Genomic DNA, 16,777 nt, shown 5'->3' with positions numbered 1-16,777 from the left:
ATTTTTCTAGTTTTGGCCCAACTCATAAAGTGCATGATGGAATTTTACCGCAGAATTACACTGAAGCGGGTTATCTGAGGACAGAATCTTCAGAAGAAAATATCAAATCTGTGTCCTCATCATTTGTTGCCTGAAGGTGCACAGCGGTTGGAAAACATTGTTTACCCACCTCTTTTATTTATTGCGCATCAGCGGTCACAGCAAAACATCTTTATCTTCTAAAGCTACGGAAGTGGTTTGGGGCTAGCACAACATCCAAAAGGCATGATGGGGAATCTCGAGACCGGTATCAAGTGCTTTAAGAGCAATTCGGTATATTTATCGTATTTTCTTTAGGGTGTTTTCTCCCCGGTAGGCCTCTCCTCACAGGTTATCCCTGCTGCAGATGCGAGAGTTGTAGCTGAAGGGCATCTGGGCGGAAAGTACGGAGCCAATTGTCTTGTGTTTCCATGACAGATTTCTCCGCTCACACAGGCAGTTAAAAGAACAATTCCAGGACTTTCCGAAACCCTGCAAGCCAGGCTTGTTGTTGGAATAGTCCAAAACCGAAGAGAAACAATGAGGCTGCAGCACAACTTGTTCACCTTTAAGCCATTTTTGAAAAAGCCCCAAGGCTCGGTTGAAGGGAATAAGCATGGGACGGTGTGATTTTTTTAAATGATTTTTTTTCCTCTTTTCTTCATATTGATTCTTCATACTCATCTATGTAATGAAAATAGAGCCTTTGTTTGTTTTTCTGCTTGCATTGAACCTGCTAAGCTATACGTCCACTCAGGAATCCTGCACAGTTTGATTTTTTTTTTTTTTTTTTTCTCTCTGCATTTTTCCACACACCGCCGCCTCACCACCCCCTTCACAACAGGCGTCGCCATGTCCTTGGCCGGCTGCACCTGTTGCTGTGAAATAGTTTGGGGGTCCATGAGAAATGGATTTAACGTCACAGCGCCACTGGGAGGCAGGGTGACCTCACTCTCTCTAATCTGGCCGTGCTGTTGACGTGAGGGACGGCGCTTCCAGGCCTCAGATTGGCTCCACTTTAGGGAATAATCTCCAAAGAGCTCTGTTTAAATAAATGTCCATTGAGTCGCTCCGACAAGCGATGAAACCTCCTGCTTTTTTTATTTTTTTTTATTTTTTATTTTTTTTGAATATTTTTTTTTACCTAACGATTGAGCCGTTTGTCGGCGGCGCAGAAGAAATGAAAACCGCTTTACATTTTAAAGCATTTAAGCCGTGAAACACGAATTTACTTTCACGATGAAGAAGTAACAGGAAACACTGCTCCGGTGACGAAGTAGAATTTTTCACACACAAAAAAAAAAAATTTGGTGAACTCTGACCCAGCACCGCCTTTCCTTTTCTGCAAGTGTTTTCAGCACTGACAAAACTGAATGGACTTCAGTGTGCAGGATCAAATATTGCCTTGATATCCACTCCAATGATATTTGGTTTCAAGGTTAAACGACTGAAATGAGTGAATGAATTGGGATAAGTTCGAGGTCATGTGGCTAGAAAATAGATGATCTTGATATTTGGTTTTGTGAATAGCAATAAAACCCTATTTGTACGGACGGTCACGTGCCGGAAACTTAGAACCCTGTTGTATTGAGTTTAAAAGAAAAGACGACGTGGCACTGAAGCACAGATTTGACCTTGAAATTCTATATATCCAATAACATGAATGATTTTGTTCCTAACGCTGATACTTCCTGGCTAACTGCATCCGGAGCCCCTGCTGACTGGTCACTATTATTGCCTTTCTGATGATTTTTCACAGCCGCCTAATTTCTTAGTTTACTCACAATGTGATGAAAAAGGGCGATTTTCATTCATTTCATCCAAAAAACAAGAAATGTTTACTTCTCTGTTTTTTTTTTCCATTTTAATTCTAGTGATTCCAAATAACCTGTCACACTCCAGCTATCCAGTAATCTAGCTACCGTACTTTATTTAGAATACGCTGATACGGTGTTTTGGAAGAAATTTCATGGGTATTTCGTCAAGTGAGGCCGAAATTGGAGGCTGGAACGGGTTGTCTTGGAGCCCCAGCAGTCAAACCATGGTCAGCAGTTAAAGTGGACAGGTGATGGACGGCAGGGAGGCTGAACTGACAGGCCGTCATGGTGTCCGTTCTCTGGATATCAGTTTGTGAAAACTTGCTGCTTGCTTTGGCCCGCAGGAAATTAGTCTCTTTTATTGTGGCGTCGGGCGAAGCTTCGGCGCGTTTGTTGGCGGCCTTCGGGGTCCTCCGTCCCGATATTTGACTCAGGGGCACTTGGGAACTTCGATTTAAAAGTTCCAGTGGAATAAATGCTGTTATTCTGACATCTTTTTACAACAGCGGCGTGTCATATAAAAGCAGGCTATCAAGAAATGTCCTTCCCTCGGGTTATTGACACAACATTAAATTGTCTGAACAGGAAAGTTTTCATCCGACGGCCACGGTGGCTGGTAAATCCTCAGCAGGACGACCGAATCACAGCGTCCTCTAAAAAGAAATGAATTTTCCTCCCTCTTCGCCCTCTGCAGGAGCCATCCTGGGACGCTCGGAGACCCAGAAGTGCATCTACTACAACTCCAGCTGGGAGAAGGATCGCACCAACCGCAGCGGCATTGAGGACTGCTACGGCGAGAAGGACAAGAGGCGGCACTGCTTCGCCACGTGGAAGAATATCTCCGGCTCGTTGGAGATCGTCAAGCAAGGCTGCTGGCTGGACGATGTCAACTGCTATGACAAGTAGGTACCCTTGATAGATGAAGCAGTTGTGATTGCTCACAGACTCAAAAAAGAAAATGTAGCTGGAAATTTCAGAACCAGTGAGAAATGATCAAATTGAAAATATGCATGAGATTTTCCTAAAATTGTATTTTTAAAAAAAAAAGTTATTTAGAAAAATTAAGAATTTAGAATGCATGTAAAACCAAATATTTTGGACTATAATTAAATGATAAAAATAAAACGCAAAACGTTGCCATAGATAATCCAAAGAAATATCTTAAAAATGAGCAATCATTTGCATGAAAAATATCTGGATAAAGCCAAGCAAAAAAATACCATGAAATCCTCAGAAATAACTTGAAAATCAGTTAGAATTTGTCTCAAAATAAACAAGTTCTGTATCCGGATGAGATCAGTGTTAAAGGTGTCTTATTTCTGAAAAATGACAATGAATTCATTAAAAACCTTTTGGCTGGAAAATTGTGGAAAAAAATCAAATCCCCAGCTCCCCAACCCTCCAGTTGTTATTCTTTGATCGAAGCCAGGGAAGATGTTCAGACTAGTCAGTTTAATCCCATAAATCTAGCAGTAGTACCTCACAGTTTTCCCAGTAATGTTATATTTATATTTGCAAGTGTCTCTCAGGGTTTAGTCCAAACTCTGCTGTTAGCGAAAACTGAAACAAATCCGGGCGATTCTGTGCCAAACCCAGTTGGAGCCGTGCCCAGGAAAACCTGAAGAACTTCGGCTGGCATGTTCGATTTACAGATTTGATAATGATGATGTAATTACTTCCCGTTTCTCCGGTTTCTAGGGCAGCGTTTTTAACGTTACTCTCTGAAATGAATACAGGTTTTGGGGAAAAGAAGTAGTCAGCATTTGTGAATTCAAAGAAGATTAAATTGACACATCATGAACATACACACCTCATCTTTTTGCCGTGCAATTGCGCCGTGACTCCCACCTGACTTTGGGGTGTGTATCCCTCGGTCCAAGTTAATACCGAGTATTGTAACAAGACAGGGAAATGTAATTTGGGGCGAAAAAAAAAAAACCAACTGAATTGGAACGGGGGGGACATAGCTGTGTTCTCGGCAAAATAGAAAATGATCGAATAAAAACCTGGAAAATCACTTTGAAATATCTGCAATATTTATGAGTTAAAATTTTTGCGAGCAATTACTTAAGTACCAGATTATTTTTTGATGAATCTCTGATAAGGTCATAAATTATCATTTTTATGTTTTTTTTACCCCCCTGCAAATTTCTTGTTAATTTTCCAGCCCATTTATAACCCCTTAAAATAATGTGTAAAATAATGCCAGTGTATGTAGAAGTACTTAAAAATACATTGCCATGAAAATGACCAGAAATTACTAACAAGTAAGCACAAAATTGCTTGAGTATTTTCGAGAAATTGACTGAAAAATGACTGGGTAGGGGGGGAGAAAAGGAATCATGTTTTTTTTTTTTTTTTTTTTTTTGTCAGAAATGAAATTCAAATGTCTGTTTGGGAAAAGCCCGTGGCTGGTAAGGGTTTGTTCCTGGAGCAGGAAGGGCAGAAGGCGTCTGCGCCCCGTGCAGGGAACAAACTCTGGTATTCGCGTGCCAGCAGATCCGGGCGAAGCAACTCGTGAATATGGTGATATTCCCGTTCGTCCCAGACCTATTAATAGCCCTCATACATTTACGGGAACATCAGGTGGCGCTCGGACTCGCTCGCACTTGTGTTTCCGTGTGATTGGCAGCTGATAAAGTCGCTCCAGATCCTTCCCGAGCTCATTTTGGGCACCTCCGCTCAGACGGCGCCGCCCGGCCTCCCTGGAGAGTCCAGATCAAGTCGAGGGCGGCTGCCACTTCCTTTGGTTTTTTTATCTGATGAATGCATGAGTGTGAAAAAGAAATCCAGTGTGTGCGCGCGCGCGCGTGCGTGTGTGTACGTTGGCTCGTGCAGGTGGTATTGTATGAATATTTTTCTTTCACGTCGTGTGTGTCAGCTAGAGAATTAAAAGGAAGGGGAGGCGTCTGTATTAGTTTGTGTGGTAACCCCCCTCCCCTCCCCTCCCTCACACACACACACACACACACACACACACACACACACACACACACACACACACACACACACACATCTCATGTCTCCAGCTTCCACATCCAACATGGAGAGGAGATAGGTGCGTGTAAGATTGTCACCCATCATTCTGACAGACAGGGTTGTGAAAATGCTGTTCTTATCTATCCTTACCAGCCGTATTAATTTTAATCAGTAATAATCATGAGATGCCGCCTAGTTAATTCCCCCTTATTTTCAATCTCCACCATGTTTCATATAAAGAACCGATTTATAGACGGAATTTTTTTTGGGCCGAGAGACGAGGCGCCGCAGAGGCAGCATTAGATTGAATTTGGTTTTTTTGACGCTCGCTCCGTTGACATGCCGGAGTCTGTTAAACCCGCAGCTCCGGCTCGGTGTCTCCCGACGAAGTGATCACAAGTCAGCGGGGCTCGGAGCGTGGGATGTCCAAGCCCGCGAGCGCTCGCCTCCCCGCAGCGTGTGATCCTTCTGCCGGAACGACCCGGCCGACCAGACAAAGCGGGGCTCCTGTTTCAGTATATTCAACAGAGAAATAGAAGAATAAGGAAAATCAAAACACCGAACATGGGGGTCAAAAACAGGTCGTCCCGCCGATCCCTGACTCTCCGGCAGTCTTCTTCATCCCCAGATTCTCTTCAAAGTTGTCCGGATCATTTCTCTCGTAAAATCTGAAGTTGATCTCTTGCCGATAATGACGTCCTCTTTAACTTACTTTCAGTTCTCTTTTCACTTTATCAGGTAATCTTTAACGATTAAAAGCTCTTTGTTTCGTTTGTTTTCCTGCTATTGTTTTTCCTGCCGTCGCCGGCCCATTCAGTATTCGCATTCTTTCCATTTTTACACAAACCGTGAACATTAAGGTCAACAAGAGGTCAGTCAAACTCTAAGAGATCCACTGTGCACTTGTTTGTTTTGGGCTCCCGGTTTCATTGAGCTGAGAGAGTGTGATGTAACGCACCATGATGCATCCTAACACGCTGACAGCGCGGCCCGAGTGAGCATCGTCTCTTCCCAGGCTCCGAGCTCGTGACCCGCTCAGCTTGAAGTTCAACAAGAAACTGGCAGGCTTTTGTTTTGAGCCACCGGTGATTGAAGGACTCACCGCATTTTTTTATCAACGTCGGGGGGGGGGGGAGGGAAGAAAAAAAAAAAAAAAAAAAAAGTTCAAGTCGTCAATCGCATCGGATCCGGAAACGAATCGAAAATGTCTTCATGTCCTCCGCAGGAACGAGTGTGTGGAGAGGAAAGAGAGCCCCGATGTTTTCTTCTGCTGCTGTGAAGGCAACATGTGCAACGAGAGGTTCCAGTACGTCCCCGACGTGCCAACCGTCGGTTCTCACCTGTCCACCGCCTACAGTACGTACAGACCAGCGCGCACACACACACACACACACACACACACACTCTGCAGCTGTCCACACACAAGAAGGAACGGTCCGCATTGATCACACGTGGGCTTTCCTCTCCCTGGGTCGACTTCTGAATTATTCCTCCATCTGTATGACCTGGCCGCTGTGCCCGCAGCGAGGCGGAGGTTGTTTGTGTGCTCGCCAGCGCCGCTCACCCCTGGGTTTCCAGGTGTCACAGAATATTGAGGGATGCGAGGAAGGATCATAAAAGTAGCCAAAACACGGTCCTTTGTCTGAGCCCTTCTTGCAGCTGTGTCTGAGTGGCATTTCTAAGTTCTTACCTCAAAGAGACAAAAAGACTGGAAAGGTTTTGAAACGGAACTGAATTATTTGCAACAGTTAAGCAGACAAGATAAAACTTGTCACAGTGTACCCGTGTGCAGTCGTGTTTGCAGAAGTAGCATCGCAAAAACATATCCACAAAAAAAACACGTCATTCTGCAAAATGTATTTTTGCGATGAAAATACAAATGCCAAGATTTCCCCCCGAAATCTTTGAAAAATGTTCCAATACTGGTATAGTATTAGTATACTATAACACTATATCGTAGAATAATCGCAAATGACCTCTTCACTATCTTAGCCTGAAAACACACCATTGATACCCAAAAAAGGAAACATAAATCATTTTCCCATTGGGTTGTTGTTAAAACACGACTTAAAAGAGTTTGGAAAAAATCAGCACACTAAAGAAATATATACAAAATTACATATAACACTTGTTTTTCTCATATGCATGATGTTTCGAGCAAAAAATAGCCTTTTCCTCAGATAACAAATATGTTATTGTGGCGCCATTTTTAAGAAGAGAATGATCATGTGATCGATTTCCGTTTTTTTGCGCCTCTTAACTGGGCGGCGGATGAGCGTGTGTTTTTCTTTTCTAACTTATTGACACACAAAAATGCAAACAGAAATCATTTTCCCAAGGGGGTTGTTGCTACAGCGGAATCGTAAACGGCGAGAGAAAAGCACCAAAATAAACTCTGATACCAAATGTGACTCGTAGTTGTTCCGCAACAATTTAGAACATCCCAAAATTAGTATCTTTCAAATATACACAGGGTTTTGTGGATGAGCTTTTCACTTCATTTCAACGGATTATGATAAAAGATGTCGTCCGCACCGAGACAGACCATTTCTTCTTAAGCCCGAGGAACTCGAGAGGCGAAAGTTCTGATAAAGGGATTTAAACAAACGAACAAATGACGCCAAGATGTTGGAGTAAATATCAATGAGAGTTGAGTTGGTTCAAGTGCATCGGCCGGGTGCATTCGGTGTTCCTGCTTTTGATTCTTCCCGTTTGCTGTCGGGCGGTATGAGCAGGTCATATAAGAATTGATCGCTTCTGCATTTTGCAGCACAGCTAACCCAAGTCTGACTGAATTTGAAGACGTCTTGTAAAAGCAGAGTCAGGCAAACTAGCAAGGTAAAACCGGATTTATACAACTAAATCAACAGTCACAGGGTTGTAGCGGAACAAGGATGTAAACTCGCTATCGAGCTAATAATCTGGTGTGTGGCTCCAGAGCTGCTCTGCCGGGTGCACAGGTCTGTACGCTCGCAGTATCTGGCCAAGTGATTTCCAAATAGGTTGAGGCCTCGACAGCCAATCAGCGAGGATTCTGGTGTCCTTGTTCGGATGTCCACCAGGCTGCCGTGTCTCTTTCCATTCGCTTTGAATTTTGACTTTCCAGAACCTGCAGACACCCCGTAGAGAATAAAAGTTTTCACCATCTCTGTAACACATAAAATAAAAAAAAAAATAAAAAAATAAAAAAAGCCCCGCGAGTCGTACTCTGCAGCTGGTGCAGCCCCGCCGTCGCCCCCATTTCCTTACCCCTGCAATCCCTCCTCGCGCCCCCGGGACGAGAGTGGCGTGGACGCATCGCCGCTTTGACAGCAGCGCCGAATCGGCCTGTCACACCTTGTGACGGGAGGACAGGCTGAGCTGGCAGGCACCGCCCTGCCACTCCTGCCGGGGTCACACACAGTTCAGAGCTCTGTTATTTTTGGCAGGAAGATTACGTGATGTCACGAGATGGAGTTGCTAATCCTGCTCCGTGTATCAGTGCGTGTGCGCGTCTCTGTGCGGGTGCATCGATATGATCCCTAACTACAGCAGCATTAACCTGCAGCTGACGTTTGTGTTGCACGTAGAGTTTTTTTTTTTTTTTTTTTTTTGGACTCGTTTTCCTTTTGCGTTCCCTCCTTGGAATTTAAACAAACACAATCACCGGTCAACTTGGTATTATCTGAAAAAGAAGGGACCTTGTTGTCACAGGAAAATCACCTTTTTTGAATCAAAGTGATTTTTTTCCGAAAAGTTTTAAAGAAGAAATCAGGACATTTACAGGGAATTAAAAAAAAAAAAAATTCAAAAATGAACAAATATCTGTTATCATTCTTTTATTCTGTTATTTCATTCTGTTTCATTCACTTAAAAAGAGAGAATGTAATTGTGTGTTTTTCTTCTCACCACTTTCATCCGTGAAATATTTATATTATATCTCTACATTCTCAAAGGCACATTACTTATTATCATTTCATTGTTACGACCCACATCTCCTACTGTATTCTGTAACCATTTCATGCACAAGACATTTCTTTTATGTCTTTGTATATTCTCATATTCTTGTATTCTATTATACATATTGTAAAAAGTCTTTTTTATTTATATCCTTTATTTGCATATTCTTTCTAAAATGACAATTTGCATACTTTTCTACCCTGTAATGCGACTGTGACAATTGAATTTCCACGTCCTGGGATAAGTAAAATCTATCGAATCTTATCATTTCCCTGTTTTTATTTTCTTTTCTTTTTTTTTGTGTGCGTCTTCCCGCCTCCCCCTTTCCGTTTGCAGCCACTTCCAACCCGTTTTCCCCGAAGCCCCAGCTGTTCAGCACGCTGCTCTACTCCCTGGTCCCCATCATAGGCCTGGCCGCCGTCGTCCTCTTCTCCTTCTGGATGTGGAGGCACCACAAGCTGGCCTACCCGGCCGCCCTCGTGCCCACGCACGTAAGTTTTCCCCCGGAACGGCAAACAAGCACCTGCTTAACCTTCTCTCCCCGTCCTCAGACTCCATGACCCCGGGCTCTCGGCGCGTCCTTTGTCTTCATCGCCGGTCTTCGCCGCTCATTCCCGCTAAGGAGGTCACCCGTCAATCCAGCGCCGCGGTGTCCTCTTTCTTAAAAGTCGCGGCCGATGCAGTTAGAGTTTCCCTTTTTTGTCTCGTTCAGTCACGGCGACCATTGTTGAGGGCAAACACGGGAAATATAAACCGCTCCCGTTCCTTTCGCGGTAAATGTTTTTTCTCCCCCCCCTGGACCTGTAAAAACTGCAAATAGAACTGGACAGCACAAATATTCAACCTTGATATTGTGAAAATGATATTTTTTCAAAAGTAAGGAAAAAAACACCAAAAATATTTTTCCTGAAACACTTCATCAGTTATAGCAGCTACCTTTGATGATCTCAAAAAAGGCCCAGAGATGATATGTAAAAAAAAAATCACACTTACCAAGATGAAAATGAGTTTTCTAAAAATCCAGAACAGATGCATTATTTAAAAAGTCCAATTATTGAAATATAGTGAAAGGACAGTTGGTGGATGCTGTTCCAAATTAGTAACAGTAAAATAATGTTTGTATCTGACACGCGATTTTCCACAGAGTAAGATAATTAATATTTATCAACATTGAAACAAGGGCATCTGAAAATTACAATCAGTCCCGCCGTGGATTGCTTGCCCATTAATTGATCATTTTTTGTTTGGTACTAGTGTCCTGAAATGTCTCCTTTTACTCAGCCGATCACAAATGAACTCTCTGGCCACTCTGATATTCGTTCAGTTGCTCATGGACTCAAATATCCAGTTAGCCAATCGAATAGCGGCGACTCAGTGCATTTAAGCATTTCGACAGGAATAAGGCGACCTGTCGCGGTCCGAACCTAACGTCAGATTGGGCAAGAGAGGCGCTTTAAGTTCCTGTGAACGTGACGTGGTTTTCGGTGCCAGACGGTCTGCTCGGATCTACTGGGATTTTCACTCCCGACCATCTCTAGTGTTTACAAAGAATGTGCAGACAAAGAGAAAATATCCAGCCAGTGGCGTTCCTCCGGATGAAAATACCTTGTCTGTGTCAGAGGTCGACGGCCAGACTTTCTCGATGACGGGGAAACGACAGTAACTCAAAACCGCTCGTCCCACCCAAGGTTTACAGACCTTGTCTGAGCACACAACATGAAGCACTAGAAGACCACAACAGCCGCCTCTCCTATCAGCTAAGAACTTGAAACCGATCCCATAGTTTGGGTCACAGTTTGGAGTAAACAAAAGGAAGTAACAAATCCATCACGCATCGTATAAACACTTGAGGCCGCGGCCGGGGGTTGAGGTTATAGCTGATCTATTTTTCGTACTCTTTGAACCCCCTGACACCAAAAAAAGCCGTTAAAATAATACAGTCCGCCTGAGCATTGTTCCAGACTGTGTCCATCATAAATACGGCGTGCCCGTCGTCTGATGGCATGACGAAACGTCACGTCGCAAACCTCAAATCGCCTCCCAACGGGTCGCTTCGAGCATGACATCGGTGTCGCCGGAGTCAAACGGCCTCCCGAGATACCGCATCTCCTCCCAGCGGAGCAGCCGGGACGGGAGATCGGCCTCATTGATGCCGACCGATGCTCCCGACTGTGTGCCTCTGTCGCGTCAACACCGGAGGAAATGTTTCAAAACGAGACGAATGTTTGAAACATGTTGTTGAGCCGGTGCGTGACCAACTGAGGCGGGACGTCAGTCAAAACCTGCTTCTATCAAGTAGTACCTGCTAAAGTGGCCTGTGAGTTTTTATTTCCTTTCCCGTGGAAAAACACATTCACATTTAAGAAGATAAAGTCCACTCGATTCTAAAAAAAAAAAAAAAAAAATACCCACAATGAATAATGTAATCCTTAAAATAGTTAATAGACAGGACTTTGCCGGTCTTTTTTTATTATTAACATGTCTCAAATTCAGTCTCAATTATTTTCAGGGCCTGTGCTGTTTTTAGTTTCAGTCAGCGCACTCTTAATATCCACCAAAATCTGATCTCATTTCTTTCATCATTAAATTCCTCTTTGAGCAAATGAGTCAAGCACGAATGTCCGCATTCCCCGTGTTTGAATGCTTCCGCCTCGAACCTCATGCTCACGTCGAGCTGCGAGGGATCACGTAGATTAACTTTACTCTCTTGAATAACCCGATGCATACCTGAAACCAGAACCACGCACGTAATGCCATGGCTTACTTATTCGGATCACCTGAAAGAGGAAAAGACATTTGTTAAAGAAAAAAAAACATCACTTGTACAATTTTGAAACAGGATCTGTTTAAAGTGTGTGCAAGGTGCTGACACCCCACAAGAGATGAACTAATCGATTGTTGCAGGTCGAAAGCAGACAGTTGGGGGAGGGGGGGAGGGGGGGGGATTTTAAAATCCCCTGCTCCGGTTGCTCCTTATAAAAAAAATAAAAAATCCTATTGTTGTCGAGGTCCTGTAGCAAGAGACTTAAAAACCAGTGTTCTGCCGTCTCCTTTTAACCATCCATGGACTCCAGCTCCGATGCATTTTCTCAGCTGGCTGAATCAGCTCTGGCCCCGTCCTGCCCCGTGCAGCAGAGTGACAGTCACCGTCGGCCACCGAGTTTATGTTTCCATAATTGCTTTTTTTCAGTTTCCTCTTTCAAACCGTTGCAAAGGAACCCCCGTTTCCGTCTTTTCGTTTCATTTTTTTTTTTTTTTTTGTTTGTTTTGTTTTTTTTTACGGGGCCCTTTTTCCAGAGCAAACACATCTCCGACAGCAGACTAGCGCGTGAGGAGATAACTTTTAATTGGGATGCCGCATATCGTGTCAGAAAGGCTTTTAATTAAACCACTATTCCACTGCGCTGGTTGTGCTCTTCAAATTAAAGTGGTTGTCGGCGAGATTTGACCCACATCCACTCATGCACTCGTTTACCTTTTATTCCCTCCCCGCTTTTTTCCGACATAAGCATCGCTTGTTTTTTTTGTTTTTTTTGTGTGAAAACCCTCATATCTCCCTCCGATGATTATTCTCTCCTCGTTCGAATACGGGATCGTCAGAGGTCATCCCGGTCACCCTTTCAGAAACCTCCCAGATCCCAGTGTTTGTCTGACGGGGAACTTATTAATGTCGTCTTTAGTGGTTCTGTGGTGGTTTTAACCCGGCAGCGGTAGCAGAGCTGTAGTCTCTGCTCCTCGCGCGGCGGCGGGGGAAAACGAAAACCCATGCCGAGGCTCCACTGTATGGAAGCGGAGTCAGGGGCCGCTGCATTATTGATGAGGCTTTATATAGGCAAACAAAACTAAACGCGGAGACGCTTGCAGCTCTGCCTCGGAGAGAGGAGGATTGGTGGTGGGCGGGTGGGGAGTGAAGGGGGTGGGGGTGGAACGCCATGCAATCCTCTCGACTTACTTGCTGAGTGCTAAAGCGTAGTAGATAATGATGCACCGCAGTCAGTCGACCGTCGCTAACATCAAATTTTGAAAAACAGCCGCTAGGAGGCACGTGAGCATCATAACCCGGGAAACAAATATTTCGCAGGGAAAAAAAAAAAAGGCAAAAATAATGAAACATAACAATTTCGCAAGCAAAGAAGAGAAGATCAAATAATGCATGATGAAACATCAGCTGAAAAATGCATCAAATCACAAGGGGAATAAAACAGCCAAGACAGAAAGCCATGCCAGATGTGTATAATTCTGCGTGTGTGTGTGTGTGTGTGTGTGCGAGAGAGAGAGAGAGAGAGAGCATGCGCGCAAATGTATTAGCACATGAATGAGTAGGTGTGCAAGGACAGGCAGAGAAAAGGAGGTCACTTTTCCGTGAGAGGGGGGAGGTTTAAAAAGTCAGCTTGCATGCTTCCCCCAGAAGGAGCTGATGCAGTCAACCCCGCCCACCTGCCACTTGAAAGAAACATGTTTGTTATTACTGTCCCTGATCCGTGCGGTTGTTCTGGCCTCCAAAGCTTGTTTAGTACTTGATTAACCAAAGTTCTCTGACATGTCAGATGGAGAAAGCGACCGAGAGATTGAATGAGGCAACGAGAGGAGGAGTGATTTATTTATATCTCAATAGAGGGGTTTGTAGAAGAATCTGATTTTGGTTTCTCGGGGGGCCATGGGCTCCATTAAAAAAAAAAAAAAAAGCAGAGGTGACTCCACAATCACTGAAATTGTTCGCTCTTGCAAAGTCACCGGGAACAACTCATGGCGGCTCGAAAAAAAATAGCAGAACCGCCCGCTCCGCCACGGGTTTCTGAATCCGGCCATCGGTGAAAGCGCTTCTTGGGCAAAGAAAAACATCTAAAATCCATAAACTAGACAAGCTCTCTGGAGCCCACCGCGACATTGAGAGCAATAGAAAAATTGACTTTTACTATGATAAAAGAACTGGCCCTGGAAAAATTCAGTGTTCCTAATGACACACGGACAACAGGCAGCACTAACCAGCAGCTCACTTAAAAATGCATGAAATTAAACCTAATCCCTTACTTAAGACACAGTCATGAGAGTGTTATTGATCTTTCCCGCTAATGCCCACCAATAAAACACCCAACTACTCTTTTAAGTTGCCCTCCATGCAATTCTTGTCCAAATGCTCTTAATAGGCTATTGCAAGTCACTGCGTTAACACATTAAAAACACTTTGCTGGATGAAATTTTAATAATTTATCGACATCTCTGAAATGGGCATCAAGCACGTGAGCATTTCCGTCATCAGATCGCAGGTCAGCCCGAGCATACATGTAGTATTTCACATCGTAGCATGTTTTACGGTGGACCGGACTCGGTTCATGCTCCATTACATCTGTTTCCTGTTAGGTTCCGCGAAGCATTCATTAGTACATAAATCATGACTCGTCATGTATTTTGCCCACACACACACACACACACACACACACGCTGCGTACCACCGCGCATGTGAGGAGGCCGCGGTTATCCGAGGTGTTCCTCCATACTTCAGACTCCGGCGCCAGCTGTACGTTAACTGCAGCCTTTTGTCTTTTTAAATGAGTTCTGCACCACACGGCGCACATTTAATTCAAATCCCTAATTAAAAGGACCAGGAATGTGATTATGTCATGATGGAGCAGTTGCAGGAGGCACCAGGCCAGGGGTGATGCAATGACAAATGTAACAAATGTGGCGCAGTGGTTTCTATTGAAACCACTTCAGTAGCCACCGACCCCCCCCCATCCCATCTCAACCCTACATTTTATATTTGCAAAAGTGGAGAAACTGCAGCGAGACCCAGACAACCGAGACGTCACTTTCCTTCAAAGATTCAAGGCTGTTTTGTTGTCATACCAGAACATGTCAGAGCATGAAAGGGAACACGTCTACGTCCTGAGGTCCCAGTGTGGTTCTTCACAACAGTGACACATGATACTATGATCTTCGCCTTTTTTTTTTTTTTTTTTTTTTTCCGCCGCCTTTCATCGCGACTTTAAAAAAAATTGTTGAGATCGGTAATGAATCTCCAAAACATGGCGGAGGTTTGATGATGCGAAGCAGGACCTTCCACGTACCGCCGTCAGAGTTACGTCTGGGAGCGCGGGAGTTGACGCCGTCTTGGTTGAGTTTATGGCGAGGGCAGGTTGCTTCAATTTCTCGCTTGTTATTTTTCCGCACACATTTATCTCACTTCACTATTTATGCCCGAAAGATAGAAACCGGAGTGAAATGTGGAAATTCTCATCCAGCAAAGTCATTTTTATAGCACAGTGTCATGACTGTGGTCTATCACGGTCCGCATATTTGCCACCAAGCCTACATTATCCACACAAGTGTGTGAAGTGGAGGCAAACTGGAATTGATTCTGTCTGAGCACACTAAGCCACAGCTTTCACAGAAAGAGGCCCAGAGCCGGGGCACTTATACATAAATCTGGACACTTTTCAAGCGTGACCCTATTTTCTCATCTTTAACCGTCGCACAGATGGAATCAATTTCTTCATTAGAGCTGCTTAGTTGTTTTTTTTTTTTTTTTTTTTTTTTTTTTTCTCGCCTGTGCGGGTCTTTCAAAAGAACTCCAAAAGAGCCATCGGACTTAAATATTTGCAAAAAAAACCCACAGGGCTGTGATTTTTTTACAACAGTTTGATCGCTCCCAAATGCAATGGGCTCCTGTCCGGGAAGAGATGAATGAGTAGGATGTGTGAGATATTTCTTTGAGCGGCGAAATAAACGGACCGACGGCCTCTTAACATCTGGTTTAGATATTCATCGTCAAACTTTACAAATGGCAAAAATGCCGGACGCTGTCATTATTTATCGGTTCCAGCTCCAAAAAGTAGCAATGCTTTAAAGGTGGGTTTCAAAGTTTTGTTCATTTTGCAGGCCACTCAAAGGGAACATTGCTTTTCTTTAGTTTTAGGTTTTATAAACATACATTTACACATTTAAGCTCTCTACTGGAAAGCACAGGGAAACTCTTCAGCTTCCCAATGGGGAGAGGCGCTATTACCTTTTCTAAGTGTTTAGCAGATGACTGTGTGGTGGCGAATGGAGTCTGAGTGTTGATTTCACACTATGTTGTTAACTTGTCCGTGTGACACAATTCTGGTTAAAAAAAAAAAATACAGAGAGAGACCTCATCCTTTCATTCCCTGAAAACAAGCTTATCATAACAGCTCATTTGCTAATTACATAAGCCCAGCCACGTAGCTGCTTTTCAGAAGTTAATGTGCCGGCAATATAATGTCATTTCGATGCAAAATCTGTGCATAATTCAGGCTGAAAAGCTTCGTTTTCATTCCAGCTTAAAAATTCATGCATCTACTGCCATGTCAGCAAGTCAGTGATTTTCTTCCCTCTCTTTAAGATGTATTTCAGCATCAGTCGCGCTCCGGTCTTAAGTCAGTGTTTCAAAAACATCTTCCGCCAGGATGATGTCAGACACATATGAGGTCACTGACCCCACTTGTGATTTGCAACCGGCACGGTTGTCTGTTGTCATGACAAATCTCGGTTTTTAATTTGAAACAGCAGACGTCCAGCCCGGAATGGCTAGTGTCAAATGTGGATCAGCTTGTTTTCAATTGAATTGTGGCCTAACCTTCAATCATCTGCTTCTTATTTGGGTATTTTTTTTATTTTTTATTTTTATACTCATAATCTGTAAGGATAGTAAAAACTTAAGTTCAGGTTGCATTAAAACTAACACTAACCTGAAGCTGTTTCACAATGTGTCGATGCAGAACGTGTGATCATCTTATCTGTTTTTCCACTTATATGCAATGAAACTGTTTTTTTTTTTTTCTTTTTTTTTTTTGTCTTTTTTACATTGCCTACCTCATCTTATGTTGCGTAATGACATTGCATTAAGTTCTTAAAATGTGCCATCTTGCCTTCACTGCTATGTTAATTAAAAACCTGTGTAATCCGTGCGGAATAAGAAACACCACCGACAGACCTGTGTTCCAAAGTGGCATTTGATGTGAGCGGGGGGGAGCAAGAAAGAAAGAAAGAAAGAGAGAGAGAGA

At 43.6% G+C, this 16,777-nt stretch overlaps 1 protein-coding gene across 1 annotated transcript in view; it reads left to right on the top strand.

The window, feature by feature from the left end:
• acvr2ab (activin A receptor type 2Ab) overlaps positions 1 to 16,777 on the top strand; it is a 61,937-nt gene that overhangs the window by 25,732 nt on the left and 19,428 nt on the right. Inside the window, exons 2-4 of the mRNA XM_086148516.1 lie at positions 2,530 to 2,737; positions 6,040 to 6,170; positions 9,090 to 9,244. Of these exons, the coding sequence (XP_086004642.1) occupies positions 2,530 to 2,737; positions 6,040 to 6,170; positions 9,090 to 9,244 (494 nt within the window). The remainder of the gene's footprint in view (positions 1 to 2,529; positions 2,738 to 6,039; positions 6,171 to 9,089; positions 9,245 to 16,777) is intronic.

This window comes from Fistularia commersonii, chromosome 6, assembly GCF_037954325.1.
Source record: "Fistularia commersonii isolate RoL2024-O1a breed Wild chromosome 6, RoL_Fcom_v1.0, whole genome shotgun sequence".
In the NCBI taxonomy this organism is placed as follows: Eukaryota; Metazoa; Chordata; class Actinopteri; order Syngnathiformes; family Fistulariidae; genus Fistularia; species Fistularia commersonii.
The sequence above is the reverse complement of the archived record's forward strand: the minus strand, read 5'-3'. Positions and strand labels throughout refer to the sequence as shown.